Source organism: Pseudopipra pipra, chromosome 3 (genome assembly GCF_036250125.1).
Source record: "Pseudopipra pipra isolate bDixPip1 chromosome 3, bDixPip1.hap1, whole genome shotgun sequence".
NCBI lineage: Eukaryota > Metazoa > Chordata > Aves > Passeriformes > Pipridae > Pseudopipra > Pseudopipra pipra.
The window spans coordinates 56,975,691-56,996,688 of NC_087551.1; the positions used below are offsets into that span (position 1 = coordinate 56,975,691).

At 38.4% G+C, this 20,998-nt stretch overlaps 1 protein-coding gene across 1 annotated transcript; it reads right to left on the reverse strand.

Annotated features, from left to right (window-relative positions):
- Positions 1-2,871: 2,871 nt before the first annotated feature.
- ABRACL (ABRA C-terminal like) lies at positions 2,872-7,132 on the reverse strand. Its single transcript, XM_064649324.1, has 3 exons — positions 6,996-7,132; positions 4,667-4,733; positions 2,872-3,430 (listed from the first exon to the last, which is right to left on the reverse strand). Exons 2-3 carry the CDS (start codon positions 4,725-4,727, stop codon positions 3,246-3,248), a joined length of 246 nt encoding a protein of 81 aa, XP_064505394.1. The 5' UTR covers positions 4,728-4,733; positions 6,996-7,132; the 3' UTR covers positions 2,872-3,245.
- Between the last annotated feature and the right edge of the window lie 13,866 nt (positions 7,133-20,998).

Genomic DNA, 20,998 nt, shown 5'->3' on the forward strand with positions numbered 1-20,998 from the left:
GTGATACAAAGATAACATTAAGGGTTAACGTTTTAATATGGAGCCCTAAGGCCAGTACTGTGACAATTATTGGTTCATGTTGTGTCTCCTTGGCAAATGCTCTGCAACTGTTTAAACATACTTAGCATTTTGTGCTGCTGGAGTAGAGGAGAATCTCAGCTTGTTCCTAAAACATCCAACTAACTTTAAATAAAACCTCTAATATCAGTGGCAATATAATAAGTTTTCAGCATGTAAGAATTTCCTGCTCCTCTTACTCTTGTTCTTTCCTTCAAGTGTTTTTTTGTGGCAAAGATAATCAGCTTTACACAGCTATGAATGGCAAAAGTGACATTGCGGTCACCAAGAGAAATCCCTTGAAGCAGAAAGAATACCTCCAGCAAATCTTTGGACGAGAGATGAGAAACAAGCAAAACACAATATTCATTTTCAAACTTCATTCCAACATGAGAGACGCATGTAAAAGATAGTGTCGTATACGTTTCAACCCTTGCTTTGCTCATGCTCCCAGCAAAAGAACTATGCTCACAGGAGAAATAGCTGCAAAGTTTAAGATGTCACCACCTCTCACAAGCGGTTATGATGACCTGCACCTCAGCACCTTCACAGCTTAGTCAAAACTGCTTTGAAAAGCATGTTTATCTCCAGTCACTGCATTTTGCACGGAAACAGTTGAGGTAAGTGCACACACTCCACTCAATCAGTTACTTTTAACAGTCCCAGCTGAAGATACGCACTGATAGCATCTTACATTGTACCAGCTAGATTTGCCTGGAGCTCATCTAACCTCTCTTCAAGGTTCCACCATGCTCTCGGATCTTATAGAGTCTGAATAAACTAAGCTATACTTTTGCTAATTTCCCAGCATTATCACATGCAGGTAACAGCTCTACTGACACCTCTTACGCTGTTACAAAAGATCTCTGATTCCTCCTACTTCCTCACAGTCAGGAGAATTACCTTCTATTTTGGAATCACTGGTGCTCCTGACTGACCTACAAATCTCCTTCAGACCCATGGCTGGCAAGGTCATGAACCCATCACAGGGGACTGCTGATTGTACTACTGTTTACAGAAATAGGTAATGCTTTCCCTATAGTCAGCCCTTCTACTATTGTGTCAAGTGCTCCAGGAACTGCATCTCATGTCCAGGCCATTTGCTGTGGTAATTATTTCCTTAAAAGATGTGTGATCCCATCCACGTGAAGAAACGTTAGTATTTGATTTTCTCGGAAAAAAAACTTAGAAAATAAATCAACAGTGCCTGTATATTAACCTGAAGTGAAGAACCCTACACAATTCTGGAGCCAGAAGATACATTAAACTTTGTGCTGAGGACAATTCTTGGATATACATCCTTGTTAATTTTGTTCTTCTTCTGCTTTCAGAAGCAGAGGAAAAATGAATCTGAACTCCCTCAGGCAGTACACAAGTCACATTCTTCTCTGATTGTTACAGATTTGTTTTAATGCCAAGTTACTCTGTCTCTTTCTATGCTCCCAGAAGCCCTGAGCACTTTTATTAGTATTGCTAAGATAAATCTTAAATGAGATACATAAAGGTCTCTTCATAGTCCCATCTCAACTCCAACTCAGCACTGAGCCTTACACTTACTCATTTGGTTGTTTTGTTTTCACTAAATTTTCAAGGCTGAGCCACCTTCAGTGTTTTAAGAACTGTCACGAGCCTGTACAGAGAGCTACATCCTGATTGGGGCAGGTTGGTGCCCTCTGTACCAAAACTGGCATGTCAGACAATCACAAAAAAATCAGTCAGCATTCTCAGGCTACCCTATGAACCCAGACAATGACTCAGGCTTTCGACAAAACAGAAGCAGAAGACTGTGGTTATCTGGTAATGCAGAGCTGTCTGGTCTCACCCCTCCAGCTGAAGGCCTGGGTGTCTGTCCCCTTTCTTTCTGCCTTTGGAGTGCAGGGGTGCAGGCACTTGCCAGCTCAGATCTGGAAGCAGCATTGCTGCATCGGAGTGACAGAGCACTAGAGCCAGTAAGCTGTGCTGAGCTCCTGCTCTACTTCTCCACTTCAGCTGGCTTAGATCCAGACAGCTCAAGTTTCTCTGTGTATCACTTCCCTGCTCTCCAGATCCCAGGGCCAGCACAGGCAGAGGCAGACCAGATCTGTTTGCATACAGGATCTAAGTTGTCTTCCTGTTGTGTGAAGCAGAACAAACAAAGATGAAAGGGATGGCAGCTGGAATGACACAGCTTTGTAGGAATTCCATAACTGTGCATGCTTTTCCTGTATCTGGAAAAAAGGACACACTTTTCAAGCATTTTGCGCTTGCATAATGCTGCAGCTGTAGAGTGTAAGCAAAGAGCAGTAAGCAGTTTACTCACCCACTGCTGCTTTCCTCATGCAACAACTCTTTCTCCCTATTGGAGAGAGCATTTTTACCTGCTAAGAAGAATTAGCAGTAAGCTAGAAAACAATTGAAAGAGCTTTTTCCTTTCCCCTCTCACTTTCTGCCTGCAGTGATTTAGAGAAAGTATGATTTCTTTGAGGAAAGTAATCACAATCTGAAGCTGCTGTACTAACTTCTGGTTAATACCACATGAAAGCATTCAGGGAGCTCCTCACCCACTTCCTTGAAAAGTCTAGAGGATAAGAAAATGAAAGCATATGACGCTGCCAGAGATGAATGAGGTACATCTAACATTTATGCCTTTTTGTGCACAATCTGGTCACTCTAAAGGATGGTCATTCTTCTATTGAATCATGATGCAAAATTATTTCTATCTCAATGCCATGCTTTCTGTACAGTTGCCTAAATATGTTCCTTGCAGGAATTCAGTTTGCTTTCATTTCAGATTACAAATAAGAAGAGAAACCAAAGCAATAAGAATTACACAAATTTAAGTATGTGCTTTTATTTTATACTTTCATGGCACATTTTGATCTGTAAACATTAAATTACCAGTTCCATTCTTCTTATGTTGAAAATAACCACTAGACATTTGAGAGAATTACCTGAGATTTAAAAAAAATAAAAATAAAAAAAAAAAAAAAAAAGAGAGAAAAAGATCTGGCACCTTTTACCTTACTCGCATACAGTACCATTTTAGGAAGACTTACAAAAGGGAATGTTTTCCAAAATAGGACAGTTTTCTTTTGGCTATAAAGATATATAAAATACATCAAAACACCATAGAATGATCAGCCTTATTCAGAGGATATGGAAAGTCACCATTTCAAACAATTCCATTAATGCATAGCTGAAACACTGCATCAGTCCTGCAGCAGCATGATATCCACGTTGTCATGAACACCTTGTAAAAGTAGCTCTCCTTGATAAGTGACAATCTTCCGTCGTTTTGCAGCCTTAAGAGTTCCCACCAGGGCTTCAAAGAGGTTGGCACACTTTTCATCAGCAAACAGCACACCAAATTTCACACTCACTTGTCCATCAGCATCTAAATCAAAGATGTAATGTGAAAACACATGCAGATTTCCTTTTAGTTAGGAGATTGCTGGGGAAACAAGGTGACACAGTCAGAACTTTGAAAGTAAATCCCATTGTGTCTCCCAATTTATTGGGGAACATATTATAAATGCTGATGATAAACGGTAGGCAGAACTCTTGCCTGGTATAACTTTCCATTTTCTTCCAAAGACTCATATCAAGGACCACATATCTGCTATGTTTACTTTTACTGATGGCTTTCTGAAATGTATGACAAGCACAGGCTACTGAACCTCTTCAAAGCACAAGGAGGAAATTAGTTTTAAATAATTAAAACCCTAGAATCCTAGATTATCTCAATTTGAAAGAGACCCATAAGTATCAAGTCCAATTCCCTGCTGCTTCTACCTAAATCTAAACCAAACATTAAATATTTTTTCACATTTTTATTTCACTCATTAGTATTTGAGGTTCACATTGAAAAGGCTGCAGTGTGAACTCATTTCTCACGCAAAGCAAGAATTTTAAAATATATGTTAAGGTTAGTGAGGTTACTCCTAAAAAGCAGATGCAGTCATACAAAACATGACATATATATCCCTTTAGGTTTTGAAAAACAACTGGAACTGAACAAATGACATTAGAACTGCCATATATGAGCAGATAACGCATCCACAAACTGCATAAATAATTGTAAGGAAGGAGGAGTTTTAGCAATAAAAAACAATCTTAAGAGAAAAGGCTACCTTCTAAGCAAGATTAAGGAAGGTTAAGACTACACCTATAACTCCTGGATTAGTTTTAGGCATACAGATCAATTTCTTCCAAATAATACAATCATGAACAGAATTGAAGTGTATGAATTTTGAAGTACAGAAGTTACCAAGGAAGGAGGTGGAAGGAAAAGGTGCAACTTTCTTCTGTGATCGCTATAGTGAGTATTGAAAACCAATACTCCTGGTGATTTTAGTGGGAGCAGGATTTCAGGCCTACATCCTCCCTGCTGCAGAGGCTTAAATGTTTAACTTCATAACAGAACTACTTTAAAGGATGGGACACAGGCAGTACCAGACAGTCCAACATTAAGTGCATATGCAAGTTTTCAGTTTACCTGAGCCTCCTTAATTAAATTTGCCAGGTTCATAGGTTGATATAACATGACTACATCTGTATGAAATATGTCATATACATACATGCATCTATGACATGACTACATCTGTACAGTCAGAGATGTTACAATACTTACTTTTGGTTCCCAGCCGCCGAATCTCCTCCACTAAGAGGCTAATTTCATGTTCCACGTTCATTGTGGCCTACAAGTAAAATAAATTTTTAGGAAGTTATTAGGAATCCTGTAAATATCCTTTGCACTGTTCTGGCCTGTTCTCTGTTCTTTAGGAATGTCACACTTCATAAATCTGAGTAGCCTGGAAACACATGACTACAGGACAATATAAGATTTTAGTCTTGAACAGATAAAGAACCTCTGCACCTCCACATTTGAGGGAAAGTGAACAGAAACTACAATCTTGGTGCGCTCCTTACATTTGTGTTTAGAATGTATCTCAAAACATGAAAGATGTGGGAAGGTCAAGGAAGAGGAGCCTTGCTTGTTATGAAGAATGAGCTTAAACTGCCACAGAATCAGAGCAACTCTTTAACGCCACAGGTCTTCAGGGGTTTGCAACTTTCCACCAACAGCCTCAATTAAAATGGAACATTTGCCTTTAAATTCCTCTCTGGGATATGTGGTAGATTTGGTTTTTTAAATCATACCACAGCTTTCCACATATGCTGGCAAGATACTGCAGACATCCAGCCAGTTACAGCAGGTCTACACACACAGCGTCTGAAAGGACAGCAGTTCCTGCATATGTGCTACTAAGAGCAGAACTGATCCAAACTATGCAAGTAATCTAACATTTAGATTAATCAAACATTTATTTTCATTCATAGTGATCCCAAGGAACTGCCAAATATTTCCTGGACACCTCTTGGCTGTGAAACACAGCAATTTTCACCAGTGTACACTGATGCCTTGCAACAGTTTAGCCATACACAGCTCAGCACCCAGCAACACCACAGTCATACAAAACGCTATTTGGCTACAAAGTGTCCAAGGTTAAAAACTGCAGACACCTGAAAGGTGTTTTGTGATCTAAGCTGTGCAAAGCAGCACCAACACAATGAAACCTTTAGATGTTGAACTCCTTAAGCAAAAGCTTTGCCATTGAGGTTAGCACAAGAAACTGGGCCTCACAGACAAAGCAAAGCATCAAATGCCAACAATGCAGCCTGGAACAAAAACCATTGAGAGCTTCTGGAGCTGAGCCCTGTCTAAAAGGTGCTCATTGTGCACGGAGACCCACTCTATTGTTCAAGAAGCCAGTGTTCTGCACTGGTACGTAAGTGGAGTTAAAAAATTGACAACTGGATGCATCACAAACTCTTCATAAGAGCTTCCCCTCCTTTCTTTTTTTATTGAGTTAAAATAGGTAAAAGTGACATATTTCCACCTCTTACAATAACCCCTTACAATTTATCCAAAGAGCAAAAAACCCCTTTGCAACAGAGCCTGATTTTTAGATCTCAAATTCACTTGCAAAAAATCTGTCTTTTTAACGTGCGAAACTGAGCAAGCTTAACTATCAGCACGGGTTTTGGGCAAAGCCCCTTTCAAACTACTGTTTCATCCCTAACACGTGGTAACAGCAACTATCCAGAGCTCCAATTGCCTTAGGTGAACTCCTAGATTTTGTTTAATTCAGCCCTAAAGAGATTGTGGCACATCACCAAGGAAATACGACCCATGTATTAAAAAGCTTACACTCATTATTAATTTGTCAGACTGCCAATTTTAGTATTGGTCATCACAGTAGCATAATTAGCTTCTCTTTAAAGATGTCCTTTTCATTTTAAAGGCTCTTTTTTACTTTTAGCTGTTTTAAGTTCACATTAATTTAATATTATTTTCCCTCATGCACGTATACCATCAATTTAAATAGCAGTATTTAGAATGAAAAAAAAATAATTCTATATTATTTGGGCAAAACTTCTGAGAGAAGTGTGGCTACGCAAGGAGTAAGGAAGTAGAGAAGTATCGCAATACTTAAATCTTTATTTTATACTGTCAACGACTCAACACACCACCTATCAAAAGTGCATGACAACTATTAGACTGTAATATTTCTGACGCCAATACACCGCCGGAAGCCAGCGCGGTTTTTCACTACGTGGTATGAAAACTAAACTTCTCCTTATTTGGTAGGAGGGCGCCGAACCGCTGCGAACGCTCACACATCTGTCACCCACCGCGCCGACTCTCCCCTCGCAGACACCGATGGCTCCTCGGCGGGGCCGCGCCGGGAGCAGAGCGCGGTCCCCTTCCCACACCCCACCGGGATCCGACTCCCGCCGCCGCCCGCGCAGGAAGCACCGGGAAGGGGCCTCGCCCGGGCCAGCGGCAGCCGCACCCACTGCCCGGGCAACACCTCCCTGCCCCCGGCGTGGAGGGGTGGGAGCACGGCAGCCGCCGGGGCGGCGCCCCCGACCCGCTCCCGCCCGCCGCCACTCACCCGGTGCCGGTGCCGCTGTCGCCGCTCGGGGCCGCCGCCGGCGGAGCCGTGTCAGGCAGCGCGGGGGTGTCGGGCGGGGGGCGGGGGCAGGGCGAGGGGGCGGGCGGCCGTAGCCCTGCCTCCGCCGGGGCCGGGCCGCCTCCCGGGCTGGGCTCCCACCGCCCCGGGGCGGCGCTCCTGGGCATCCTGGGCTCTGCCGGCGGCGGAGGCAGTAGGAGTGTCCGTGCTCTCCTCTCTCTCCACGGGTTATGCCAGGGCTAAATTCTTCCCGTGACAACGGCGTTAGTAAGTTTTTTTAGGAAAAACGCCTTCCAAGGCCAGAAGCTCCCTCTCTTCCAGAGAGTCAGGTTTCAATAATGCACTGTATTCCTTCAGTCACTTTTCTGTCACCGTATCATGTCCCATGCTCACCATCTCTGCTGGCTTCCCCGGGTGACATTGTGCCCCGTTCTCTTCCTATGCCCCCCACATTTATTTTCTTCTAGAAAAACAGTTCTTTTTCCAAAGAAAATGAAGGAGCTGGGTTAATACTATTTAACTTCGATAAAGTTATGTTGCAGTTTATCTGTTTTTTTCATTCAGCACCCATACCTTTGCACTCTGCACTGCAGAAAGAATGCAGTTTACTTTTTTCTGTCTTGTATCACGGCATTCACAACTGCTTTCGTCTCTCTTGCTTCCTCTTGACAGAAATATTTACATCTTCCCTCAAGGACTCGGGCATTAAAGCTGAGTTGCATTAACTTCTACAAAGCAACGAAGCTGCTGCCAACTCCCTAGTCATAGTCAAGGTTCGCACCAAACCTCTCCAGAAAATTCACACTGGCACTGCCGAAAGCGTTGCTGTTCCCAGCTGTTTCTCCCACCTCCTTATCAGGCACGACTGCCCTAAAAGCAGAGTTTATATGAGAAACTATTTCCAGCCCTTGCACTTCACATTTATCTGCACTAGATTCTAAAGGTGAGGCTGAGATACTTTCTCAGACTGTGAGCTGCTCCAGTTAGGGCTGGTCCCTTATTATATTCTCTCATCCACGGTGTAGGCATGAATAAATACCTAACAGCACCTTAAACCACTGAAGCTATCTCTGCTAGGGCTTGAAGCTGCAACTAGATAAATTGATTTGCACAGTGGAAATGATGCTAAGAAGATCACATTTTTATCACTCCAGGATAAAATCACTCCACTGTAGTCCAAGCCCATTGCTTTTTCCCGGGATTTTTTGATGGTGTTTTCAGGAAAAGATTAGCTTTTCCTTAGAATAATCACTATTTATTAGTAACAGAATATTTGGTTAGTCAAAAGAAACCCCATGCTGCTTTCTGCTCAAGGAGCTATATATTCGGCAAGTGATAGCATATCAAAACATTTTCTGGAACAGATTAGCTGTATTTTACATGAGTAAGGAGTGCTCTTTTCAAAAAACAAACCCTGATGGTTCAGAAAACAGGTTAAGATTAAAAGGGCTACATTCCTAAGTTGATAATGAAGTAAATGACATTTAGATCTGAATTGAATCAAAAGACAGTAAAAATTCCCAGGAAAATGTAGTATCTAAAGAGCCCAGATGCTCTGTGGATGTGATGCCATATACGCATATTGTTTTTCTGAAGGTCTTCATTTCGTTGGCCAACACAATGCTAAATACTACAGTAAAAAAAGGGTGGTTTTAAAGATAAATCTCAGATAAACCTTTTAAAAGGTAATCTAATTAGTATGTTAGCAAATATGGTGAAGATTTCGGTTATTTAGCAGTATAGAATAAAAGTGCTTATCTTCTGGTTTTATTGTTAACAACATGCTTTCAGTTGTACATACTCTAGATTTCTTAATCCTCAAAACACCATTATATTTGCACAAATAATGTAGGCCTTTGCTTTGCGTAATGTGGTTGTTCTTATGGGTAATAGTTTGGGACTTTTCAGACCAAAAGTATTATCATTATGCTGTTGATGAAATCTATGTTAAAAATTCTTTTCAGTTTTGAATCATAGCTGCTAATGTATAAGAAGCAGATCAACTACACATCTGAGAAAGATGAACAAACATCTTCAATTCCTTATCTTATTCTTTTAACTCTTTTTTTTTAGGAAGTGCAATAATTTTTTTTAATTCTGTCTTTTGAAAGAAAGTGTTATACACAAGTATTGGTCCCCAGGTACAGAGGAGATTATCAAAACACAGGATGTTTTCCTTACTGTTTGTTTCATGGCCCTTCCTAGTAATTTAATGTTAAAGTACTTTTAAGTAAATAAGAAATAAAAAACATCTGTTACCATGAAAATTAAGGGAAAAGTGATGCTGCCAAAGTATGAAAATTAGCTACCCAGCATCAGAACTAAGTGACTGATTATGTCATTCCAGGGGCAGCAGCAGTGAGCAGGAAATGTGAAAATTATGGAGAGGGTGATTTTCAGTCATTCTACTTACAAAAAATTATACTTTTTTATAAAAGAAAGAAATACAAAATTGTCTTTTACAAGCTCTCAGGACAGACATGGAAATATTGCTCATATATATTTCATATCATTGGTGAAGGTCATCATCAGACTCATAATTCATTATGCATTTTAGCTGCATTTACTAAAAGTGCTCTGCATTTACTAAAAGAGATTCAGCCTTAAAACAGACTATTCTAATGTGACAGCTCACTTCATCGCTGCTGTCCCCCCAGATGCACAGTTTTACGTGAAGGCAGACAAACAGAGGAATTAGACAAGATGTATCTTGAGAACACCACAGTAGACATCTGATCAAAACATCAATTAACTGGACACTTTGCCTCCAGCAGTGACCAAGCAGGCATATGGAAAACAGTAAAATCAATGAAATCTCTTCTTTCCTGGCTTTTATTGGAGCAAGTAGTTATTACATCTTCTACTTTCTCCATCACATTCAATGCCTTTCCGTGTTGCTGATCCCTCTTGTTTCTCTTTATAATTTTTCAAATAATTCTGTGTTATTCTCTGGGATTGCATTAGTAGAACTCAGTAGCATTACTCAGCACATGTATAGTATATACAAAGACATAAGGGTGTTTTCTGTTTTGTTCTCACTCCTAATAATTCCCAACATTTTACTTGCGTTTTTGAAAAGTGCTAAGCACTACTCACAGTGATGTCAAAAACTATTTCCAAAGTGGTAGTAATTAATTTTTCTTTTACAGATAAGTGGAATTATTTCCCCACAGTATACTACTTCGCATTTTTCAGTATCATCAGCTGTTTCACTGTGTGATTTAAAGTAGGATCACCCAAACTTTGTCACCTCTTTTCCCATGTCTTCAATGACAGCTTTGAACAGCACAGGTCCAAACAGAAATGGTACTAAGAGTGCACTAGTAACTTTTCTCCCTCATGACCCTCAGTTGACCATCAGCTCTACCTTTTTGACTCCTCCTACCTTTCAGATGTTTATTGATTCTGAATGGAGCCTGTCTTCTTACCCCATGAGAAATTAGTTTTGTAAAAATATTTAATGTTTACAGTAAACATGCTGTAAACATCTTATTGTAACAGGTTTCTCCAGAGACAGGTGTGTAACAGCACATGGCCAAGACCGAAAAAAGTAGGAGAAAGTCACAAGGTCATTTGCTAGGTAATGGCCATTTTTAATGTTTTCTAGCACATATTAACTAAATATTCTCATTTTACTAGCATATGTTGGTAACCTATGCTGTTCTTGTTTTGTATACTGTTCTCTTGAATTTTTGTTACATTATATGTGCTTGTGAATGGGCAGACACATGACATGCGCATACACACAGTTTTCTGTTGAGATCCTCCTCAGCTAAAAATCATTAGAACTGACACCATGATTTGCAGATTTTACTGTTAGATGAGATCATCTTAACACTCTTCTTACATACTTCAGGTCTTACTTTTGTCTTCCAGCACATTTTTGTTTGACATGTTGATTTAGAAGAGGCATGAATTCCTGCTGCATGTGCCTGTGTCCCATCTCTTTGCTTTAATACCAGTAACTTATACCTGTGCAAAATGCCAGATTCTCCAAAGCTAGAAGTAAACTGTAGTGCTTTGATTCAAACAAGAGTGTGCATAAGTGTCTTGTCTTCGCCCAGTCCCATCATGTATTTGTGTCATCAACCTGCCATGAGTCACTTCTCATCATGGGTGTGCTGTATTACGCAACCCACTGTAGGGTTATGACTCAACATGAAGTTATAAAGCCACTTCAGCCCAAGCTAAAACAGGTCTTAAAAAAATATGTCTTCATATGATTTAAAGATTTCAAGTGGTAGAGGATCTACTACATTCCTTATTCCCGTGGATTTTGTAACACCACAGAAAAAGTAAAGTATCTTTTTTCTAGAACATGACAGTGTCCTTGGGTGCAATGAGAAATTAAAACCCACTACAAGTCAATGCTGTTACAGAAATCTGAGGGGAATAAGCAATATTCAGAGAGTATGGATATTAGAGATAGTCAGAACAACTACATTTTTTAAGATAAGCCAATCAACCTGGAACATAGCACTTTATTATGAACTCCATATCCAAAGCATCTTCATAATTTTTAGTCCAATCATTGTCTTACTTGCCTGCTCTCTCTAAGTCAGCAGTTGTTTCAAGAAAGAAAATAATTTTACCAAAACGAAAAGAATAGTGATGCTCTGAAAAACTTTCCCTGAATTTGCCTGTAGAGCCACATTTTAAAATATTAATTGTATGTGCTTGTAGCTTTACTTCCCTGTAATGACCAAAAAAGCCCAAACCAAAACAGAAAACAGAAAAAAAAAAAAACCAGTTTCTACTTTTTACTCTCTTAGTGAGTTGAAAACATAACCTAACAAAACATAAACACTTCTTTTAGTGTAAAAGCAAACACACCAGACCAGCCTCAGAACAAGAGAGACTATAAATACAAACACAGTGACTGCTGAGTCTTAGCACTTGAATGAGCACTTCCATTGAGGTAAATAGAATGATTCACTTTTGCTGTTACTCACTGGTGTCTGTCCAGGAGAGGGGACTTTCAGGAATGGCCTCAGTGCATCACACTCTTCTTGTTTTTCACTAGGTGCCTCAAACAATGTAATGCTGCTTCTTCCTAAATTTAGCATGTAAATCTTTGCTACAGTGGAATAGAAAAGAGAAGGAGTACTTAAATTCTTGGAGTAAATCACCGAAATTACTTGCTCTACATCTAAGCCAAGAGTAAACCTCTGCATGGAATAACAGAAGGATGCTGTATCAGTACAGGCTAAAAGACTGGGCCCATAATGTTTGTTATACAGCACACACTGTAAGAGGAACTATGGGATGACCCTAACCATGTGTCTGAGAGTAGTTACTTGAAAACTGTAAGACTGAGCTCAAAGCATCCTTAAATAGGCACAAAGTCAGAATTAGTAGGGGTGTTATTTTGAGCTTGGTGATGCTTTTCTGCACAAGATGATGTGAAGTAAAGAGGATGTGCAGTAAAGTCTTGAGGGAGCAGAGTATCAAAAAATTGTTTGGAGACAGTTTACAAAGAGAAAAAGAAATATATAAATAGCTGATTGTATTTAATGTGTTACATACTGTTCTTTGCTATAGCAGCTGAATACTTGAGAGAGAGGAACATGAAGACTAATTATTTTCTCAGATTCCTGGTATCAGAAAATCTCATGTCACAAGGAAACAGAGTACATCCCCTGATCCAGGCAGCATGGTAGCAGCTGAATAATCCAGTCCCTCTGTCCTCTTGTTTGGCATGCATAATGAAAAAAAATCACCTCCCCCTTTCCCTTTCCCTCTGTACATATACATACACAGACTGGTATTTTGGGGACTTTTTCAGAAAACCAAAAATAGAGGCTTTGCATAAAAGATGTCAAATAATGGTAGCAGAGATGACAGTTACATTAATATGGAATTACTATTCACATTCAGATCAAATACAGCTCTAGGTGTAATATCTTTATTTATTGCTTTCATATAAATTTCCTTCCTAAAGCTCAGGCATTTATAATGACTCATGACACAAGTACATCAAATCTTTTTCTGAAGGAAATCTTATTGAAATGGAGCTGTGGATTCATATTTGTCAGAATGCAAGCATGGTTCACAGAAGTTTACAGCTGGCTAAAAAGAAGTAAGAAATCTTTCTTTATCACTGAATTTATGAACGTTAATAATTACTTAATGCAAGATTCCTGTTCATATGCATTTTTAGAGATAAACTTGTAATTTTTTTGGTCTACATGCCAGGTTCTTAGCTGAAAAACTGTGCTTAAGGTGCATGTTGGATCATCTGAATCTGATAATATTTGAAATTACACTGAATTTATACTATATTTTGAAGTCACATACAGAAGCATTTTATTGGTGCCTGTATATGAGGAAGTGTATTTTTTAGCATAAGATTTATATTAAAACTGCTTTTTAGGAATTCTTTTCTGGTTTCATGATAGAATGCCAGCACTGAAATCCAAATGAGATTGAAATTTGCATGCCATCAAACTTTATTAATTTCACTGGCACTGCAGCCACAAGTCATTGATCCTAAATAATTTGATTTCAAGCTGTTTGAAACTGCAACAGAGAACAATGATGAGGTTCCCACCGTGGCTTCCTACAGAGCATTGCATATGGTCTGACCTATTGACTTAATAGCATAGGAGAAATTTCTGTCACAATGTAGCAGGTTAAACTGTATGTTGATGTCAAAGAGTTAAAAAATATCCACCAGGGAGGTACTATCATCAAATCAATTTACACTTTTAAACACACCATATGGTTTGATTACAAATGATGTGCCCATTTTCTTCTTCATCTCACGCTAAAGTGTTACGAATTTTTCATCTGCAAAGTTAATTGCAATTGTGAATTGCAAGCTTCTGGAATAAGTCTTACCCTTTTTTATTTTTCCTCATGGAAATTATGTCCAAGCATCTCTGACCTATTGGAGAAGCTTAGATTTAAAAAGATAGTTAAGAAAAAAAGATATAACCATCTTCTTGTTTGGTTCATAGCTATCCTATGTAATTGCGTTACATATATATAAATAATATTTGCTTCTGAAGACATAGTGATGTCATATTTTGAAGAAAATGCTATTTGTTCTGTGTCACATAAATAGCATAAATGAATCCCACTTTCTTTATGTTTACTGAAGGAAGCACAAAATCTGTCTTGCATACACACAAGTGTTTTCTTCATGAACAGTTATGGAAAGTTTCCAATCCACTTCCTCTGAATCCAAGTCTTCCTTAATCAAGTTTAAACCAGCTTCAATTTCCTTCCATTATTAGGAAACAGCATATTACTCCATTTTAAACAGTTAATCTCCATTTTCAATATAAAATAATATTAGATTACATGAAAGTAGGCTTCTGATGGCCTGCAAATTTGGCAGAAATGATGGGAATGAGTGAGGGGGCTGATGATTCCAGCATTTGTGTATCTATTTCTGCTCTAAAATCCAGAAATATCTGTAATTACAGTGCTAACAGGAAACAGAAGTTGGAAGGGTAGTTTCATTTTTTTTTTATTTAGACAATCAGTTGTATCATAGACCAAGCAAAATACATCAGTGTTAAGTAATAATTAGTTAACAGTGTTAACTAATACAAAGGCTCAGTATTAACAGCTTCTCATAATAGCAAATCTGCATCAACAAAGGCTTGGTACATCAGTTAATTTTTACTCTGGATCAAAATGTTTCCATCACAGAGGAAAACAGAAGTTGGAAAGACTAGTACCTCACACCAGAAGAAATGCAGGCATTTTTTCGTTTACTAACTTTCTAAGGAATATACACATCCTTTATTTCATTACTGGGAAATAGAGCTTGTATGTGTTCCCAAGCTAAAAACTGACTGCACAGGCTATTTTTCTCACAGGTCAGATGTGAGGAAACAGGGCCATTTCACTTCCTTCATAATCTCTGTATAAAGAGAAGAGGAAAATGGGACCAGGCCTATTGTTCTTGCAGTTTCCTGTCTCCCTTTTCACTATGCCTCATTCAAAAAAGCAAGGGTTTACAACTTCAAGTGCATCATCACTATTTAATGTATTTGGTTGTCTACTTTTATATATATATATATATATACATATATATATATATGTAGTTTCTGAAGTACCCAGATGATATCAGAAAAGCCTTTATTGATAAAAAGGTTGTATGTCAAAGGTAGCTGCTGTCTTTTTTTCTTTTAAATAAAATATAGTAGCTCTTAATAAAAAGTATTCTCTCTTCCAAGATAATAAGATCAAACTACACAATAAATCTTCCCAAAAATCTCAATAAACTATTTTTGGGTTCCTTTTTTCTCAGCTATTTGTCCTAAGTCTTCAGTCAGTTGAGTGGCTAGAGTACAATGATCAAATATAAACAAGAGAAAGGTCTGAGTTATAGAATCATAGAACCATTTAGGTTGGAAAAGACCTCTGAGATCATCAAGTCCAACATTATGAAATATATTTGGTGAACTCTTGGCTATCCTAGTCACAGGCTTTCTGCCAGGGCTGCAACAATTCTCATTAGAATGAACTGGGAAGTGGGACAAGAAATTTCTGTTCTCACTCAGCAACGAGCTGTAACTGGAGATCTGGGGAAGCAAAGCGTGAGCCCACTCTGTGTTCCCAGCAAGCCCTGCTTTACTGTCCGGTGCTATTTCTTCCAACTATATGACATCCTCTATAAAGGAATTGCAGGGATCATGCCTGAGGTTTTCCCTCACTATCTCTCAGCCATCTGTAAGACACCTATAAAAAGAAGCACTACCTGGACATTTCCCATGAAAAAACCTACTAATACGTCACTCCATGGGTCAGGAGAGAATGAGGAGGATGAGACAGCCTGCTACCTTCTAGCCCCAGTTCAGGCTAAGAGATCTAGATTGCCACCTTAGCCAGGTAACAGCAGTGCTTGGATTCCTGCAAAGACTCAGTGTTGCCTTTCATCACAACTGTTTTTTGATCTGTTGGGGAGTACAGAAAAGATACCAATTCGGGACACAGCCTTGCAGTCAGAGGGGTGGCTGTACATTCTAATCACTACCTAATTATTTTCTATAAGAGAGCTACACTGCTCTTAGCCTGAAAGAAAAGGCACATGAGAAGAGTAATGATGCAAAGTTCTGCTTTTTCTTCACCTTTTGTTTCATATTCCAGTATAAGAGAGATATATGCTTCATGCACTCAAGAGCTTTCTCTCTTCTCTGTCAAAGACACAAATCCTGGCAAATGACTTTGGTGGAAAGCACACAAAAGTTGACAGTTACACAAAAAAATGTGCAGATAGCAAAAGATGCAATCACCTCTCTTTATTTATGCACATATTCCATCCTGCCAGTCTCTAACACACTCATTTTAGGATTAATTTAAATAACTGTAAGATCTGAACTTTTTTTCCTAAAGAAAGAGGGAGAAATAAGTACTTGGCAATGATTCCACCTAAATTCAGAAAGCTGTAGCACTATGTAGGCTTAGCCCCAATTCTACCAAATACAGTCCCTCTAAAATAACTGGAACAGAATATGATGTTACAAAAATAAAGAAATTACATTTCTTTAGAACACTTGAATGTGTGTTAATTAAGTATATTTCCACTCTGCTCAAATAATGGGTTTAGTTCAAATACCATTTATTGATTTTACATTACAGGACGGTCATTAGCAAACACTAACTGAGTCAAGTTTAGCAGGAAGTTCTGATGGCAAGAGCTTTTCTCCAGGAATTATTTATACACTAACAGGAAAACTACATCTTTCTTCTCTGGCATCTTAAGTCTCCTCATGCAAACAGAAGAAGTTTCAGTTGTTGTATGTTGTATATATCTTTCCGTCAAAATAAAAAAACGGGGTCTGTGAATTGAAATGGTAGTACCATGAAAATGCTACCATATTTCTAAATCGATTTCTGCTCCCAAGTATAATAATTTAAATGCAGAGTTATGCTCCTCAGTGTGATGGAATTATTCTAGCTTTTCTAACACTATATGTAAGCTGGGGACAGGGAGGTGAGGTCAATGAGCTAAAGTGGGGATTTGGCTGCGGGGGTCAGGGTCAGTTGCAAACAGGCTGCTGGAGGGGCAGCCACAGCCAAGACCAACCTCGTCCCATGGGATCTGCCTTCATTTCACATTCTGCTGCAGGGCCTGGCCAGAGCTGCAGCTCCACTGCATTGCTGCCCTGCATGTCCCTGGCCATGGGCTGCTGGTCCAGAACACCCAGCCCTGCCCGCTGCCCTGGCTGGGGGCAGCAGGATGGGACCTTTGTCAGCAAAGATGACCACTGCCTGTCTTGTTATCATGCTCAGATCCGGGCTTCCGTTGCCAATCTCTCAAAACAAATGTGGATAGAGATGTAATTGGAAATAGATCTTCAAAATAAGTCAAGATGTTCAGAAGAAAAAAAAAAAGAGAAAAACATAAGACAGGAGACAGAAAAGAAAATAACATAAATATTAGAAAGTGTGAAGATGTAAGAGTCTGAAAAACATACTGAAGCAAAGCTATATATAGACAGAGAGGACGACCTTTAATTATCAGATTCCTTCCTAAAGCCACCACAGATGGAACACCCAGCATCTTAATCTCCCTCCCATACCTGACTGAAACATCAGAGAAATATTAGAACAGTGTTGTTTTTAACAAATGAAGCATATTTGAAAGCACATGGGGGCGTTTTTGATCTAGATGACTTTCAGAAAAAGAATTAAACTAGATTATTGCTATCTTAAACAAATATAAGACACAGACAGAGTTTTATATTTTATTTATCTTAACATACCAAGAACAGCTCATATCACCATGGACAAAAAAAGGAAGAGACTAAAATCCTTGGGAAACTGATATCGATGGAAAACAGCTAAAAGAACAGGCTGAGTCAAATTTTGACCATGAGGGAGAATCACACTGTGAAATAACAAACATGGGAATCCAGAATCAAGAAGGTACCAAAGCACAAGGAAAAGGCAGGCTGGAATACAAACCCCATGACTATCAATATTGTGGAGGATTGTATTGCTGGCCATGAGGAAAAAATATGTAGAAAGAAAGGTTAAAGGGGAAAATTAAAAATCTTGTGTAACTGATTATAACCGAAAAATCTTTAGGTAAAAATAGTAAGATGTAAACTAAAATATAAGTGAAGTGGAAAAGGATAGATATATTTATATATGTACAGCTAAAAGCAGGGAACAGAAAAAGAAAGGAGGGTTAAGTATGTGTGTAATATGGGAGAGATATGAAATTTTCCTTTCAGCATTCCTTCCCACCTTGTAACCAATGTCTGACAAATTCAGTAATGTGCCAGAAGTTTTCTGAAGTAGCCATTAACAACCCTCCCAGATGGAGATCATTATTCAGTGGAATAATGAGGAATAATCATGAAGAAATAATGAGGAATAATCCCATCAGGAAGGAATAACATCCTATTCCATCAACAAGTTACAGTGCACTTCCACATTCAGGGAGCAAGAGGAAAGAGTAAAAAGTATGAGAACAATGAGAACTGCTTAAGAATCCAGGGAGAGGGGAGATGAGTAAATAAAGGTAGTGAAGGAAGCTAAGACTGTTTTCAGACTAGCTGGAACTTCAGTAATGAAAATGTTAGGGCTTCAAAAGAAAGATATTGAAGGACTACAAAGGTAACCCAAATAATTAGGAAAAGTAATTTGAATATAGCCTTATAACACTTCAAGGAAGTTCTTATCAATATTAAAATCATTTTATGAATAATTGTGTTATTGTCAAAAAGTACAAACAAAAGTTAAATTATCTTACTACTCCTGACTCTAAAAAATGATAGAGAATATATTTATAAAAGAGGATGTAGATATTCTCATGAATAATCTGTAAATAAATATAACAAGAGCAGATGGATTTATAGTTAAATGTTGTAAGGCTCTAAAAGGAATTTTAATTTTTATAAGAGACTTATTTGATATTATCATGCAAGAAATGGTATTTGACCAGCTGCTCATGCTTTTGAGGTGCTGAGGTAAATATGAAAAGTTACTCTGCCTTCAATACATCCTGTAAAGGAATTCCTCCCTGGAAACTACCAAATACATGTAGCTCTGCTGGAGTGAGGGTAGGTGGCCCCCACCTTCTGAGATGCAGAGATGAAATCTCATATAGAAATCTGCCAAAATCATAAAGGAGTAAAGGTTGTCCCTTTCCAGCATCTTTGACTGCTTTAACCAAAAAACATTTCCTTTAGAGGCTTTCATTTGACTGCTTACTCTTTTCATTCAACTGATGTATTTGGATGAAAGAGAAAAGGGGTCAATTTTTTAACTATGGGCAGCTTTTACAAGGACCATGATAGATACATACAAATGACATGTTTAAAGGAAAGACTGGGGAAATCTGATGCAATAGCAAATGATATAGAAAAGATATTATTCATTCTGCACTGAGGAAATTTACAGACAGTAGATGTCTTCAGCCAGGATCCCATAAACATGTCAGTGATAACACAACACACTAGGGAGGCTGCTGACGAAGAAATTATTATTTTCCCTTTCAGGATGTGCCTGCACAGAGGTGCAGGAGGGACCAGAATGACCATATTTGGATGAGTAACCACACTGTTTTAGATCCACCGTTTACTTGATGAACACTCCTTGCAAAGGTGCTCTCCTCGTACAGAAGGAAAATAACAACACCCCCATCATTGTTACTGTCTGCTCCATGACTCTGTGTGGAAAGGATTTTTTTCATCCACAATGGAAAATTTCATAGCCTAAGTGTAGGATGCCCTTTTGATGGAGAAACAATCTCATAGAACTGGTAAGTTCTTTGAAATATGGATGCCATTTTGAAGAAGATCAAAACAGCTGCAGGTGAAACCTGACCATATGACGAAACTGATGTTTTTCAAAATTGAAAAATGCAAGGTTGGAAGGAGGTTGTAAACTGTAACACAGAACATAGACGCAGAAATTTACAAAAGCAGTGGTACAAACATCTGTAAAGTGGCTATACTTGCACTAAAATGTTGCTTCTGTACAAAGAAAATATGGATGCTTTTAGAAAAGCAGAACAGGGACTTCTTTCATTTTTAAGTGTTAGAGCCATTCTCAAAATCTTCTGTCTGGAATAAAGTACCTTACCTCCAAAGGTATCTTCTTTTTTGAAAAAAAATCAGATAGTAACGAGAAACCAGTTTTAAAGTCTGAGACAGCAGATTTTTTTTAATATCTCTCATTCATTTCTAGCCTTAATCTACTTGTCTTTACACTAAAGAATCAGGATAGAACAAGTTCCCAGAACTTCTGATGAGCTGCAAGTAAAGGAGTATATTGACAGAGATTGTAAAACCTGCTCCACAACATTATGTATGCGGAAGAATTTAGAAAGGCAATGACAAATAACCTCAGGGCCATTCTTCTAAACTTGGAGAACCAGATGCAAGATGGAAAGTGGACCTGAATACATACTTTACAAGGTTGAAAGTTTTTGCAGGTTTTTTAATTAAAAAAGTAATAATCTGAGCATATAACTTACTTTAGTGCAAATAATATAGTACATGAGATCTACTAACTGTAATGAGGATATTAAAAACAGGTAGACCCTAGGGATGGCACACTCACATCACCTGATGAAAACTAGACCCTGCACCTGTTTATGAGCTACATTTATTTTTAGAAATGAATCTCAGTATATGTAACAACTAGTTTTCAGAAACCAATTGTAAGTTCATAGCTTATAAAAGATATTAAAACCAGTTTTAACTGCTACTTCCCTTAAATGAATAAAAATTTTTTTTTTTTAGTAGCGATGAACATACATATTTTTGGTCACATATCAAATTGTAAAAGTATTTCTTTTCTAAAAACAGTGTTTTATTGATCTATAATTTAGCTCTGATTCTAGGAGTTATGGGCAGCAAAATAACTTTGTACTCCCCCCTGGGTCATTAGACTTGGCCTTCCTATGATGATGATGATTTTCTCTGACTGTAATCTCTTAAAAGGATGACTGATATCAATACATGTCATCAGTTTTTCAATGAAAATAAAATACAGTAAAATTAGGCACCATGTGG

Excerpts from the sequence above, each read along its gene's own strand:
- ABRACL (XM_064649324.1), bottom strand. The coding sequence starts at position 4,727 with ATGAACGTGGAACATGAAATTAGCCTCTTAGTGGAGGAGATTCGGCGG. Across the intron at positions 3,431-4,666 it reads TCGGCGGCTGGGAACCAAAA|ATGCTGATGGACAAGTGAGT; the intron begins GTAAGTATTGTA and ends TCTTTGATTTAG.